The sequence below is a fragment of the Eleginops maclovinus genome, chromosome 17, assembly GCF_036324505.1.
Source record: "Eleginops maclovinus isolate JMC-PN-2008 ecotype Puerto Natales chromosome 17, JC_Emac_rtc_rv5, whole genome shotgun sequence".
NCBI lineage: Eukaryota > Metazoa > Chordata > Actinopteri > Perciformes > Eleginopidae > Eleginops > Eleginops maclovinus.
In genome coordinates, this window is record NC_086365.1 from 13,825,155 (window position 1) to 13,837,966 (window position 12,812).

The 12,812-nt window shown below is 39.7% G+C and overlaps 1 protein-coding gene across 3 annotated transcripts in view; it reads right to left on the minus strand.

Moving 5' to 3' along the window:
* Positions 1-11,684, minus strand: part of gsap (gamma-secretase activating protein) — a 32,958-nt gene extending 21,274 nt beyond the window's left edge. The window contains exons 1-18 of one of the 3 annotated variants that reach the window (XM_063905696.1): positions 11,412-11,684; positions 10,400-10,470; positions 9,458-9,514; positions 9,200-9,269; positions 8,841-8,888; positions 8,674-8,762; positions 8,217-8,286; positions 7,842-7,891; positions 7,385-7,510; positions 7,244-7,300; positions 7,087-7,133; positions 6,769-6,854; positions 5,806-5,883; positions 5,604-5,681; positions 5,336-5,428; positions 4,867-5,029; positions 3,467-3,557; positions 1,899-1,968 (exon numbers count right to left, since the gene is read on the minus strand). In XM_063905696.1, coding sequence (XP_063761766.1) covers positions 1,899-1,968; positions 3,467-3,557; positions 4,867-5,029; positions 5,336-5,428; positions 5,604-5,681; positions 5,806-5,883; positions 6,769-6,854; positions 7,087-7,133; positions 7,244-7,300; positions 7,385-7,510; positions 7,842-7,891; positions 8,217-8,286; positions 8,674-8,762; positions 8,841-8,888; positions 9,200-9,269; positions 9,458-9,514; positions 10,400-10,470; positions 11,412-11,499 — 1,432 coding nt within the window. In that variant the 5' untranslated portion in view covers positions 11,500-11,684. Of the gene's footprint in view, positions 1-1,898; positions 1,969-3,466; positions 3,558-4,866; positions 5,030-5,335; positions 5,429-5,603; positions 5,682-5,805; positions 5,884-6,768; positions 6,855-7,086; positions 7,134-7,243; positions 7,301-7,384; positions 7,511-7,841; positions 7,892-8,216; positions 8,287-8,673; positions 8,889-9,199; positions 9,270-9,457; positions 9,515-10,399; positions 10,471-11,411 lie in introns of all 3 variants that reach the window. The other 2 variants (XM_063905697.1, XM_063905695.1) reach the window with 2 other exon arrangements.
* Between the last annotated feature and the right edge of the window lie 1,128 nt (positions 11,685-12,812).

Below are 12,812 nucleotides of genomic sequence, written 5' to 3' on the forward strand. Positions count from 1 at the left end.
TCCGGTTTACACCCAGAATGTTTACCGCCACTATGCTAATGCGAACTCGGTAGCTCTCTCTAGTGACACTGTGCAACGACACAAGCGACTATAGTCAAGGTCAGACATTTGAGGCGGCGTTACCGGGAGGAAAACACATGAGTGGAGGGAATCTTTAAAATAAAGTACACCCTCTACCTGACGCCAGATTTAAGATCATCAATCATTCTCCTTTGCGCTGCTCCTGAAGTGTTGTCCGCCTGGTACCCCTTAAAGGGGATCTCTGACCTTTCCTTTCAAAATGTCATAATGAATTTAGTTTGACAGGACTTAATAGGTTGCAGAGTACTTTATATTTTTGAATTAACGCCGGCTAGACTTCCCTTTCAACCCTACTTTGCTCCAGTTTAAAGAAAAGTCTGTGTCTATTTTTTACTTATCCAAGCAAGACATGAATCAGCCATCTTTAGGGAAACAAAGATCTTGTGTGTGCAAGTCTGTTTTGTTTGTGACACTGACAGATCCAGACACACTATAGTTTAGTGGGGAGGATTTGTGGCAGCTAAACCGCTCTCCTAATTTTAGCTTCAGGATTAAGCAGTCAATACAGCTGATGTTGTTCACGCAGCAGACCGATTGTTGACAGGACGGATGATATTTATTGTTTGTAGTTAAACAGAATGAAGCCTTGTTTATTGAACGTTCGGATCGGTGGTGTGCACTCTCCTTGGGATTGAAGCGTTATGTTGATGCAAAAACACTGTGTGGATTACTGCCTATATTATGGCATAAATATGAAACCCTGTTGAGTAGCTAAAAACTGCAAGTCCTGACAGAGATATTACAGGATCACTTTATGGAAAAGAAGATGGGACTTTTTAAATAACTCAGTGACCGCTGAGAGAAAGGCCCTGCCCCTGTACCCCACTAAATCGCACAACACTCACTATGATATATTAGTGCGCACTGGCTTCCTATGTTTTATTTATGAGGCCAACATAATTGTCTTCATATACAGTAACACTTGTATTAATAGGACCTCTGTGTATTTGACCTAGTAGTTAAAGCAGCTTGAATAATATGCTAATGTCGCTGCTCCGACATATAATATGATACCGGCTTTTTTCGTTAATGTGAATTTAATATCATGTGTAATGCTCTATTTTCTTCTGGCAGACATCGTGGGACATTTGAACAGAGCTGGAAGATTACTCAGATCTTTTATTTAAGTAAAAGTATGCATACCACAGTGTAGAAATCCAGTAAAAAAGTGCAAAAGTATGAGCATCCAAAAGGGAATTAAAGGAGCTAAACTAAAAGCACTCAATATGCAAAATGGCAATTTTCAGAGAGATATATTTTAATATCACTTGATTATAATTAATGACGCATTAATGTGTTCACTATTTAAATGCCGCAGCTGGTAATGCCTTATTTTTACTGCCAGGAATCTTAATTCATGGTAGTACATCATTATTCATTAGTTGCTTTATATTTATTATACAAAATATGCACCTGCAAAGTCACTAGGGCTGTCCAAATGTGCTTCCAAAATTGAATATAGAGGAACAAAAAATGAAAATACTAAGTACAAATACCTGTAAATTGAACACAAGTGCAGCCCTTGAGTAAATGTACTTAGTTCCAACACTGCTTTGAAATGTGTTGCTGCTCTGGTACTAAACCCTATTTCTTTCCCGAGCTGCGAGTCTCTGAGGTCTGTAATTTGTGACTCTGGCACAAGTTTGCGAGAGAAGAGTCAAAGAGAGCTGATGAAAGGATCCAGTTTTGTGTAGATGAGATGTAAGCAGCCTAGAAACCACGAGCAGAAGGAGACATAAAAAAGGCAAGAGAGAGGCGAGAAAAAAGAAGAAGTGGAACTTAGCAGATTTGTCCCCGATGCTTCGGCTGCCACTGACCTAGAATGAACTCCTGGATCTGATCGAAGGAGTCGAAGGCGTTCACGTTGTCACACAGCCACTCGATGATCTGGGGGTGGGGGGGGGGTGGAGACACACAGGGGACAGGTGACAATGAGACACAACATGGTCGTCTTTTAATATCCTTAGATTATTTTCTGGCTTTTAGAAGAATAGATTTGGGAAATGTCCTGCTGATGAGGAATAGCTACCACTCATATCTCTGAGGTTACAGCCAGTGGCCTATTAGCTTAGCTTAGCATAAAGACTTGAAGCTGGTATTCTGTGTCCAAAGCAGGTTAAAAATATGGACTTCCCAGCTAGTCATGGGAAAATATGAAGAATTAACCACAATCAACACAAAATATCTTATAGTATTTTGTCTTAACCCTTCTCCTAGCACTTTTAAAGCCTAGTTGCTGGAACATCAATGAATAAGTATGATAAAGCATCAATATGTAATAAATATTTCATAGTATTTGGACCTCAAAATGTCTGAATAACCCCCAAACACCACTCAATTTAATTAACCACCTAATTAACATAAGCTACACCATTGTTGAACTTTTGGCCCTATAGGCTATCATGCTAATTGATGCTTATTCATGCAACAGGTGCTAATTGTGCAAATTGCCCAGCATATGCAAGTTAGCATTTGGCCGTTCTTTACATTACTAACGTAAAACAATGTTAGCATGCCAACACACTAAACTAAGATGGTGAAAATGGCAAAACACACCTTTGAACTGGCTGTATCCTCAGCGTTTCTCCAATTTGATTGTAAAACAGTTGTAATTACTGACAAATTGTTAGGTATACTAATGTTTCAATTACAAAAAAAAACACGTCTTCAAGAGAGTCCTTGCAAGTCAGACTGAAAACGTATTGTATGCAGCCCATTTCTCAAAGAACATACATCCAAAAAATCTTAAATACTGCATAACATATGTGTGAAGAGGAAGAGCAGTAGATCAAATCAACATTATGTGCACGGCATTATCTTAAAATAACAAACGATAGCAAAGTCCATCACTATTTCTCAGTGCTATCTGCAGCTAGTGTCTCATTTAACCTCCAAAGACAGAATTTATTACAATCTATCAGGGCAGCGGGGACTTCTTAATTTAGGTGTACCACTAATAGAGTCTGAGTCATTGTCAGCACAGTTTCCCGGAAAATATTTGCCCCTTTCTCTCTGTCTTTGTCTGACTCCGTTTGATCTCTGTCCATGTGTTTGCGCTCCTTTTAATGTTTTATTACAGCTTCTCTTTCTCTTCCCTCCACCTCCACACCTCCAACTCAAGGTTGACACCTACTGAGTTCACACAGAAGTGCAGAAAAGCTGCCGTAATCAATTTATTGCTACTTTACCATCCATGAAAGCACCTTGCAGTGAAATTGCCATGTATTTTATGAATGGGGGATGCATTTTCTGTCAGATTTTGTTTTATAATAACCACATTTTGGTTATTGTGGCTCCAATGTGTTACGTCTTTATTTTGAAGGTAAAACTCTGAAAGTTTGCTCTAAATGTCAATTTTTTCGTCCTCCCAACTTTTTTTTTGTACCTTCAGCTCCAGGTTTGGGTCGTTTCCCATGTACACCAGCAGGCAGTGGAGGGCGGCCATGCGCTGAGGGTCAGTCTTGCTGCTGGGACACCTTGGACACGGGCGACATGATACAGCAAATTAACTTTTATACAACATAAGCATATTCAAACACGCAGAGACACACAGCAGAAGCACGGGCAGACAGCCAAAACGTGGGTACAGCAGTGTGAAATATGAGCTGTTTGAAAATGGGATTTATGAAGGATTTACGCAAAAAATAACAAAATGTTGTCCGAGAACAAACGAGGGGCCCCTGATGTATTCTTATTGGGCATGATGGTTGAATCCACTTTCTGGCAAGCTATAGCTGTCACCTCATATGGAAATGTTTGTGTGTCCATCCTTTGATTTAGTCAACAACCTCATTGACTTCTAGTCCAATACAGGGATGTTGCTGAGGACCCAGGTAGTGTAGTGTTGAGTCTGGGACTTTGTTCGTTATATACACATTGTGTGGTGTATTATAGAGGTACTGTACTTTAGTCACTGTGACATCACCTATTGGTTTGTGGGCTAACATTTGGAAACCCTGAGTTTGGCAATTTTGCGATCCTCTCAAAGTGACGTTAGAGGGAAAAAAAAAAAAAGGCTGACGAATACCATTTTGTAAGAGCAGAATGTTAAATTCACCCTCTTGAACCGAAAAACACTGCACAAAGTTCAATGATGATACACAGACAACACCCAAATAGGAAAAAATGGCGGTAGTGACCTGTCAATCGCAGCCACACCTCAAAGTGTACCCTGCTTTTTTTGTCTATTTTACCCGAGATGGAACCAATATTTACAAATTCAATAGAATCACGATGTATTGACGAGGCAATTGAGAACATAAACTCATTCAGAAAATATTCCCTGAGGTTATAATTTGAATGAGAAGTAGGGTCGATTTCTCATAGACTTCTACACAATCTGACTTTCTGCTGGAGTTGCCCCCTGCTGGCCTCCAGAAGTAAGTACATTCAGGAACAAATAAAGAAATTGGAGAGAGAAATCTATCTGTCATTTTTACAGCAGCTCATCCAATCCACTTCACACTTGGAGGGTGTTTTGCTGAGGATCCAAGCAAGTGGAAAACTAAGTGAGAGGTTGTTTGGATTCTTGAGAGAGTTGCAAGCACGGATATTTGAGGTCAAGCAATTGGCCCGTTTTAACCACAGTCTGTATATATAAACAGGAACACTAGTTTATTCCAAGACACTGCAGGTGTATCTGTACCGAAATAACCTTTCAAAAAAAGACTTTCCACCTGCTCCCTGTATATCTATACCTTCCTCTGCTCTCAGTTCCTCGTCTCTGTATAGAAACATTAACCCCTTAGACGTAAATCTTTAATTTCCACACAAAGTCATGCTCACCTGGAAGGAACTCGCAGTATCTTGAGCAGGAAGGCAGGGCTCAGATCGGCATCGTGGACCCTGCCGCTGGCCAGGTCCAGCAGACTCCCACTGGACTGTTCTTCTGAGTGCAACACTGTGACGTCAGCGGACTGACACTGCAGGCCCAGGTCCATCTCGAGACCTGGAGGTTGTTCAGACAGTTAGAGACAAATAACATCCAAGGAAAGCTCTGTGTTCGTACAGGATCCATGTTTAACCCCTCCTGCCGTTCTTGGGTCAATGAAGCGTTTGACTACTTCGATCAATCATAAATAATGGGTTTTGCATCTGATTTAAGGCCTTGTGATATCCTCCAGAGTAGGTATTTAAATCTGACCACCACTTGAGGGGAGAAACGATCACGACAGGAGGGTTAAAAATCTCCTATCAGTTAAAAAGGAGCTTGTAGTGTGAATGAAAAAGGAGGTAAACAAAAACCTTGTCTCACCTGAGAGAAAGAGGGAGTGACAGAGCATCTCCTGCTGCCTGGTGTTGATACAGTGGAGGAAATGGTCCTGCAGATACACCAGGATGTGGTAACCTACACGGGAAAATAACAGCCTCCTTTAAACCTGTTACATTAGTATTCTGTGTGCACACCAGACAGAGGACACATGCACTCATTTGTAGGAATTCAAGTAAACCTCACACACTCGCACACTTGAGTTGAATTTAAAAGGATGCTAAGGTGTGTGTGTGACTGTGTGTGCACTGACCTATAGGAATGAAGAGCGGATGGAGATGTGTGGCCTTCTGGTCGCTGCCCAGAGACACTCTGAACGTCTTGCTGCAGTCTGCAGGAGGAGGGAGGAAATCCAATTTGCTGACCATAAGCTCCAGATAACAACAGCAGCATTGGAACAGAGACAGCAACGGAAATGATGTATTATATATTCTTTAAATAGACAGAATGCACACCTTTGTGGACTAAAAGCACAGTGTAGCTCACTTCTTGTTTGGCTTTAAGATGCTGGCTGTAGCACACACACATGCTTCCTGAAAACAAACCACAGGGACAGAGCGGTTATGGATCACACAGTAGAGCCACGTCAATGAACATATTCACAATATTCAATGAGAAGTTAAATCAGGTGTGACATATTTTTAATGGAATGGAAAAAGTGGTTAGATTTTGTGTTGGATTTTTAAAATCAAAGCCTTAATCAACAATTTAATCAATCAATTAATCAGAAATGAACATTTCCTTTTTAGATGTTTGAATGTTAATATGATGCATGAGATAATGCAATCATTTTGAAAACTCTTCCAAAACACTGCCTTTCATAGCAATCAAGATCACTTTACATCACATAGGAACTATTATACTTATTCCTGTAGTGTGTTATATAGGTTTCTGTGCATGTAAATGGTCTGCAAAGGCTAAAATGTAAACATCCCTTCCAGAGGGAGTTTCTTTCTAAGGCTAAGGGGTGGGACATCTGTAAGTAGTTGACCAATCACAACAGAGCCGGCGAGCTAACCAATCAGAGCAGACCAAATTAGCAGTACAGGCCCCTTTAAATCATACTGTACAAGAGGCAACATTTACAAAAATGCTTTGATCATTTAATATTCACACAGATTGTCCTTGATTTTTAAAACTCTGATTCTTGTTTTATTTTTTATATCATTAGATTATAACACAACTTCGGTAAAAGCTTACTTTCTTGTTTTCACACACAGGAATGCAAAACACAAACAAACATTTAGAGTTAGTTATGAACTGTAACCACATGTTAGTTTACTTACATCTGTAGAGTGTGAGGGAATTGATCTGTGATGTATGTATGTGTGTGTGTGTGTGTGTGTGTGTGTGTGTGTGTGTGTGTGTGTGTGTGTGTGTGTGTGTGTGTGTGTGTGTGTGTGTGTTGTGTGTGTTACCTATAATGTTTGTGAACACTTTCATGCTCAGGGGCTCCTGCTCTGGTGTCTTCTCGTGATAGTGGTCGAAACCCAGATTTACAAAGCTGTTGGACACACACAAAACATGTCCGTTAGAGAATTTGAGTAAAAGATCATTCAAAATGTTTAACCTGAGAAATGATGAACGACTTGTACAGTACAGGAAGTGAGAGGAAAATAACTGTATTTACTTTGATTACAGGTTCACATCAATACACTTTAAAGAAATGGAGAATATAGAATAAATGAACTGCTGAGGAATATATTAATAAACTGTGCTTAATGTTGTTGCCTTACTTGACTGTGCGGAAAAGATTGGCAGGAAACTCTAATGGGAATTCCAACTGTTGGAGAAGTTTTACATTTTAAAATATACAGTAAAAACTAAACATTTTGAATATAATTTAAGCAAAAAGTGGCTATTATTAAACTGTAAGACATAACAATGATTTACCATAGTTTCGCAGTTATGGTTGGGGTAAAACTGCACACATCTCATGAGAAACTTGTCCTGTGAAAGACAAGTGATAGGATTTGTGTTATTAGACGTAGCTTGTCCGCCTAAACTGGTCTTTTTGGTAGATGTTATACATGCCTGAGTGTGTGTTGCACTATGCGTGAGATAGTAGACTCGTTGTGTGTGTCCGTCCCACTGGAGCCAGCAGAAGTCCTCCACGACCCTCTCTGCTGTTTTTAACAAACGCTCGGGATTGGCCATCACCTAGTTCGCACGAACACATTCAGCTGTGTGGACACGATGAATTCCTAATGCAAAGCTTCCCATGAGGGCACGAGACACGGGGTAGTTTATGGCTGGATAATGAGGTGGAACCATATATTCAATGCACTGGGTTATGTAAACAAATCACAACTTTTTTGGCTTATTATTTACTGGATATTTCTGGATTCTATACATTTAAAAACACCCCAGAACCCTCCGGCAAGAACAGATCCTCTAAGCAATTTATAGCTTTGCTGAAGGGCCACTTTTCAGCCTTTTTTCCCGAAAATAAAGAGCTGGATAAAGTGAGAAAAGGTGGATTCTAACTCACCACTCTGTAACCCTCCTGTTTGGTCAGCAGAACATGGTAGAGATCCACATCTTAAACACACAGAAGGACAAACATGTATGCAATTTGAATGCGTCTAAGGAGAATGCTGGGGTTTTTTTCCCCTGAAAATGTAAGAATTATCTCTCTAAATGTGATGAGGTGTTTTGTTAGAGATTAGTGAAATATAGCCCACACACACACACACACACACACACACACACACACACACACACACACACACACACACACACACACACACACACACACACACACACACACACACACACACACACACACACACACACACACACACACACACACACACACACACACACACACACACACACACACACACACACACACACACACACTCACATCCGTCCTCAGTCAACAGCAGCAGGTGGCTCTCCAGCACTGATCTCCTGTCAGTTTCTGCGTGCAAGAACTGGAGGCAGAAAAACATGAGTCAGCATCTTGCGGTTTACAACAGCTACCAGATGGAGGAGTTCATTTGCTGATTTCCATATTTTAATGCAGGCCTTTAACATTCTTGGCATTTATTTAAATTAGCGGTTTTGGCAATGGGACGAGAAACACATGGTAGGGTATACAGTGAGCAAACAGTGGCTTAATAAGGTGAATAATATACACGAAAGAGAGAAATATAAAGTATGATGAAGTGAGTAATAGAGGAAATGGAAACTACAAGCACAACAAATAAAAAGGATATGGCATTGATGCACAATACCTGCAACATCAGCTCCTGGCTACAGTAAAACCTGCTCAAAAGTGGCCAAAACAACACACACACACACCCACACACACACTGTACCTGCACTTTGACCCTGCAGTCTACAGCCTTGAGGACTTTTGTGTTGTTGATGGGATGGATCTCGATCAGGAGGGTTAGACACTTGGAAACTAAAACGCACAGAATGTGAGAAATGATTTGAAGAAAGTAACGGGGGAAATTAAAACTGCTGATTTCTCGGGTGTTACTTGGTTTGAGGCGCTCCTTTCCTCTGGTGTTTTGTGCCAAGCTGACAGCTGGGAGGGTGAAAAAAAGCACAGGCAAGGGCTCATGTGACTTCATTTGCATATATCTTACACAGAAGCTTCACCTAATCACCATTTCTTCAACAGGACACCATTAATCATCAATATGCTACCAATCTGTGTCATTTAACTTTTTGGGTTGCAAAAAAATAATGCTATAGAGATACTTAACTGCCCTTTAGACACTTAGATCATTTATTATTCAGACCTGAGTTTGGTGACTCACTTAATTGCCTAATTAGGGGTCACAGTTTTGCCTCATTTGCTGCTCATTCACTAATCTGTAAGTAGCAGAGGCTCACCTAACAGGGTCTCCTCCTTGTTCAGGGAGCAGCTGCTGACACACACCTGCTTGTCAAATGTGTACAGAGGCTGTTGAAGAGAAAGCACAGCCTCATGGGAAAATGGGAACACACACACACACACACACACACACACACACACACACACACACACACACACACACACACACACACATGCATGAAAGTACAATCTGCAGTGTTGAAGTGAAGGCGACACACACAAACAAACCCACACAAACAAACAAACACACACAGTACCTTGTTCTGTTTGGTGTTGGAGTCAAATTTCCCAATCCTGGTAGTCCCTGTTGCTCCCTATCCAAAGTAGGAATCCTCTAGTTAGGTCATTAAGAGCTTTTTGATCACAGTAGAGACACTTTATACAAATATGAACCTGAAAATTAGCAGAAAATGGCTCCTTTAAATCAATCCAACTACAGATACGGACATTCCTAATCCGTCCACAATGAGCAGACCTATTTTCCCCACTGGTTTCTTACACCACATGTGGAAGGCCATGCTTGATCTCCTTATTACCTCGGCTGACCTTGCCGATTATCCAGACTAGATCTGCTTCACTTCAAACCAGCAATTCAACACTTTTTCGGGGTTCAGAAGGTTTCAAATAAAAGGAGAGGGGACTACTCTGAAACCCAGTGTGCAGCTACGCATGCATGGAGCTGTGAACCTTGCACAAAAAAATAGATTACTTCCTCTTTTGCAGGCTGCACACTGTCTTTAACCTAGCAAACCCACTGACTCTTCGGCGAGCCTTTCATAAAAAATTCATGATGTGCAGAGAAGCACAGTTCAGCACACAGAACTTTATCCCAAGGCTTTTGAATATATGTCAAGCAGAATTACGGAGGAATCTGTATGAATGAAAATAGATTTTTTATTTTCATTTTGTGATGACTGTATGATAATGAATGTATGAGAAAATATGGGACTTTAATGTTTAGCTCAGTGATTCTTCAATGAGGCCCGTGGACAGCTGGAACAGAATAGTTTAAACCTCTATGCATATAATCCTAACATACAACGTGCTAATCAGTAGAAGAAGTGAGACTAAAACAGGCTGTAAGAAAACTACACTGGAACAAGCACTGGAAAACAAAGGATTAGACTAATTAAGTTTCATTAATGAGTAAATCCCACAAGGAAAATATTTGATATGCAGTGGCATCACTGTGACTTTACCTTCCAGGAGTAAAGGATGCCACCATCCCTCTCGATGTTTAGGATCCGGGTGTCCACTGCTCCAGAGTATTCTGCAGACACAGCATCATTATTTTGAACCCACACATCTCATCATGTCTGAATAACAGCGGGCAGCCTGCTATGTGTGTTCGACTGTATAATAACCTAATACACGCGTGTAAAGATCCCAGGTGTGTAGGAAAAAAGATTTGGCAGGAACCTGTAAACGTGCCACGACTGACACTGAATGAGTTTTTGCTGCATTTTCTGCATAACCACCACTGTCATGCATCACTTTACCACTTGTATCACGTCTGTGCAATTAGATGTGTGTACTGAAAGAGCAATACAAGATCATTTTCTATTTTTCAGAATGAAATTGTAAACGTTTGCTAATTAAAAGCATGGTATTTTAAAGTGTTTCTTTAATTTCTGCATAAAATAATCAATGAATTTTGTTTCTTCTTAGTCCCATGTTCACCAATAACTGCTACTTCTATTGTATACACTGGAACACATATATTTAGATTATATATCACACAATATTTTCTTTGCATAGAAGGTTCTGAGAGCATTCAACCCAATATATTTTGGAATATTTATAAGACTGATTTTTTCTGGTTTTTTTGTACCGCTGAATTCCCATTTTCTGTCATAGTTTGGACGTTTAAAAATAACCTTTGTTTTGGTGTCCTTACAAGTTATTTAGATAGAAAATGTGAACAGTAAATGGCACCATCTACTGGAATATACCACTAAGTTTTAGCCACTCAGATTTGTCTTCTTTTTTTTAGCTAAAGCCTGTTTTATAGCTCCATTTTCTCAAAGAAATTGACTTTGAATGCAATTTCATAGCAATGACATACAGTATTAATGCAGGTTAATACTATGTAGACTCCTTAATAACAGTGACAGGTTGAACTTACACCTGAAACTGTTCGCTAGCTATTAGTCGAAGCTATTCAGTTAGTACAAAACCTGAAGGAGTAGCGATGACACCTGAACGCCTCACCTTTCACCCTGCAGACCGAAGCTTCTTTCCTGAGAATGTCAGAAACCACATCTCTGTGCAGGTCAAACTTTGGCTTTAACTTCAGCATGTTTACACTTCTATTTACTCCTCTGCTTAATTTAAAATACTCCAGAATACGTTTGTTTTCTGATGAGGCTAAATGCACCTTACAGCCGGTGTCGGCTCGTGCTCGGCATCATGTGACCATTTAACTACACGCTAACTAGCTGTAAAACCTGAAAAAAGTAATGCACATGATATCCACTGCTTCCTCCTTGGAACGTTTTTGTATTGACATGCGGAAATAGCACGCAGTCCAGGAGTTAGCTCCTCCCTTCCCGGGAGCAGAGTCGCTGCCGTATGCCGAGGAAAGCGTTCAACATGCGGCTTGGAATCTCTCACCGTCCCGCCGAATGACAGCACCATCCAGGCTCATTGGAGTCACAGGAAGGTGACACATCACATAATTTCATTGGTGGATGAAAGACTCACATCTTGTATTTAGGTAAAAGAAGAAGAAGTACAGTTCGAATACTCAGTTACAAGTCATGCATTTTAAATAAAGTAAAAGTACAAAAGTATCAGCATCAAAATATACATTACAAGGACCAAAAGTAAGAGTACTTATTGTAGCTCAATTAAGGATCACATTAACAGGATTAAGATTATTGACGCATTAAGGTGTTCCTCACAGCTAGTTAAGGTATAGCTAACTTAATTACTTTATACAACTGATGAATATCTAACCTATAACCATATATCATGATTTTTGTATATTTGAATATAATAATCTGAAATCGTAAAGTAACAAGTCAATCATTTTGTCAGGTAAATGTTTTGGAGTAAAAAGTACAATATTGGATACAAAAGTGTTGTGGAGGACAAGTATAAGGTAGCATATAATACACATACTCAAGTTAAGTAGTACAAGTACCCCCAAATAATTCAAACAACAGACCAAAACAATTATTGGAAAAATAATTGTTGATTGAATATGTATACAGTTTAATCCCTGTAGGATTAATCAATAGATTACACAATCAGCTTGACAGTCATACTCTGTTTCTTTTTAACTTCCCTCTACTGTTTATATGTGTGGTAGGATTACTGATGAGCACTTAAACTGAGGCCATTAAATGGGAGAAACCTTCTTTGTCTTCTTTATGACTTTATCTGGGGTCATGTGGGGTTAGATATGGAATGCCGTTTAAGCCGAAACTAAATAAATAAATACATAAATAATTAAATATGCCTATGAAATATATTCTGAAATAAATGAGTGAGGCAATAAATATATATAACTTTAAATACACATGTATTTATTTCATGGGACTTTATTTCATAATGCCACATTTATTTCACAGCTCTTCACAATTCCATTTCTTATATTCAAATGAACGG